The following is a 2,800-nucleotide window of genomic DNA, read 5'->3' on the forward strand; positions in this document are numbered from 1 at the left end:
CCCTTGGGGCGGCGAATAAAAGTCTCGAACGGATCCGCCCTTGTTGTGTTTCATTTCCGGAGAAATACAACTACATACCGATACCGTGTAGCAAGTCCTTAGCATTCGTTCCGTCAGTTCTGGTTGGCGCATTTTTTTTTATTGAACCGTTAATTTTTCACTACACCCGGTATAAATTTCATAAGTGCTCGTGACCAGATAGGATTTCCCGAATGTATGTTCGCTTATAGAATCGCTCATAATTCGAACCTACCCATATCTCACTTGTACATCTAATTAGTTTCCGAAGGTGTGAATAAACTTTTACACAATTTGATTTTGACTTCTTCGTTATCGCTACCGCCCTAGATAACAGTGAGCGCTGTCTCCGGCTAGCAGCTACTCTGGTAGGTTTGCTATTCTTCCTATTGAAGAGAATAGCCTGCGCTCGAGATTAGGTTTCTCCGAGTAACCCACGTTACAATAAATCCAATACTCTCCCATTAACATTTGAGACTCCATTAAATTGATATAAACAATTGTAAGAAATGAAATCTTTTAGAGCATTATATACATAATTATTTATTACATTACATTCCAACCCGGTCCCTCCCTCGAAACTCCAAGAAAAATCTGGAAGATTAAAATCTCCAACCATTACAAATGGAGCACTAGGGTTTGATTCTAACCATGAAGTAACTCTCTCAAAAAAATGAAAGTAATCTTCTAAGCAAGTTTTTGGCAGGAAGTAACACATACACAAAAGAAATTTCTTCTCACTTTCCGTCATAGTGATCTTCACCCACAAATCCTCAACCACAGACTCACCACCCAAATTAGTCAGCATCTCCGCCCTCACACTCACCGATACACCCACCAATATTCCACCACCGTCCTTTTTGACACTATTTGTATCATGTCTATCTCTTCTGAATATGTTGTATTTACCCGAGATAACTTCCGAGCTGTTTATGTGAGGTTTAAGCCAAGATTCTGTAACGCAGATAACATCATAATCTGTGGTCAAAGAAGCTGTATAAAAATCACCAGTTTTCGTCCTTAAACCACGACAATTCTGATAATATATGTTAAGGGGAACACTCATTGAACTATGTGTCGCTTACTGTAAGATTAAAAAGAATTAGTTGGACAAATTCTGCAATTGATTCTCTGACGTCACATGGACTATCCTAGATCCCTCGTCTTTTCTCAAAAGAATTTTACAGTCCTGAGTCCAACAGAACTTGAATGCATTCGTTTTCGCAAATTGCCTAACCACGTAGAATAGCTTCCTGTTGTGGGCTGTCAAAGACTCATTGACATATATATTTGAAATGGGACCTTTCAAACCAATGTCCGCAGTGTTTAGACTCTTATGCCTTTTATATGCTTTCATAAATTCGCTTCGATAGAGTTTGGTCTTAAAGTTGATAACTATGGGACGAGGCTTATCCTTAGACGACGAGTGAACTCTATAATAGTTTTCCACACACGTATCCAGGGAGGGAATTCCCAATTTCGACGAAATGTCCCGGATTATTGAACCAACATTTTCATTCTTCGCTTCAGGCACACCCACTATCTCAAGATCCCTTTGTTTTAATTGTTGTTGAACATCATTGAGCTCCTTCTTCATGCTCATATTCTCCTTCCGCAGAAGACTAAGTTCGGAATTCAGATCAGAAACTTCCTTCCCAAGGCTCATAACAGACCTAAGCTGACTTTCGATATCCTGCATCTTATCACCATAAAAATTTAAAGAGTTAATGAACTCACTTTGCTGTTTGTTCATCTTTGCTAAATCAAGCATAATTTGATCAAGTTTACTTTCGATGTTGGGCTTCTTATGATATTCGGAACACGCTGTACATACCCATTTAAATCCACCTGTTTCCGATAACTTTACTAGATCGGAAGAAAAACCAACACAGGTGTAATGCACTTCTGATACGCACTGATAACATTTCGTACCAGGTTTATTTCGGCTTATTGGATTGTCACACTTGGAACAATTTGTAGGCATTCTGCACAATGAAATGTACGTTTAAATATTCTTATCAAGTTGTAATTTGATTTAAAAATACAGCTGAAACCGCACAATTGAAAAGCAGCGTTCCTCTGGATCAAATGAACCAAATTTGAAAATTATTACCAAACTTAAACGAATTCACAGAAGAAAATTCGGGGAGCGATCAAAACACATCCGATTGTCAAGACCACAGATATATTAATGAAGCAATAGTAATATTACGCCTGAAATGCATTATTAATGCTCATGTTATTGAGTAAGTAGTTGGTAACTATATTCGTGGACAATGATCTGAGGGTATTATCAGCTTCGTGACTATTGGTTTTTTTGAGTGTGATTAGTTGTTCGATGTTCGCTAGCAGTTTCTGAATAGATACTTCTTTTTTTGGAATCTCTATGCAGAATTTAGGGCCTAAGGCAAGAAAACGTTCTACTCGATTGGGAATACCGATGTCGCTAATATTTTTGAACCATTGAGGCTGGGCTCTGGCTCTGTCAAGACAATTTTGATTTAGTGATTGTATTTTCTTAAGGTTGTTACTTTTAATTGATTCAAATTTACTATTGTAACTTATGTTTTGAAAATGTTTAAATCTTTCTAGTATGTCAAGAGGTAGGGTGAAAGCCAGAATCTCCCACCTTCGGATCAAATCCCTCTCTAAAGCTAGTGTGTTCTTTATAGTTGTTCTTATTTCGAAATTGATTATTTGATTCACAATTCTAACCTGCATCCTGTCGGCTTGCCTTACAGAATCCGAACCTGAGATTGATCCATAGAGTGAATTTATCCTG

The 2,800-nt window shown here is 37.8% G+C and overlaps 1 protein-coding gene across 1 annotated transcript; it reads right to left on the reverse strand.

Moving 5' to 3' along the window:
* Nucleotides 1-1,120: 1,120 nt before the first annotated feature.
* LOC123307038 lies at nucleotides 1,121-2,002 on the reverse strand. The gene has a single exon (XM_044889240.1). It carries the CDS (start codon nucleotides 2,000-2,002, stop codon nucleotides 1,121-1,123), a length of 882 nt encoding a protein of 293 aa, XP_044745175.1.
* Nucleotides 2,003-2,800: the final 798 nt, after the last annotated feature.

The sequence above is a fragment of the Coccinella septempunctata genome, chromosome 2 (genome assembly GCF_907165205.1).
Source record: "Coccinella septempunctata chromosome 2, icCocSept1.1, whole genome shotgun sequence".
Taxonomy (NCBI): Eukaryota; Metazoa; Arthropoda; class Insecta; order Coleoptera; family Coccinellidae; genus Coccinella; species Coccinella septempunctata.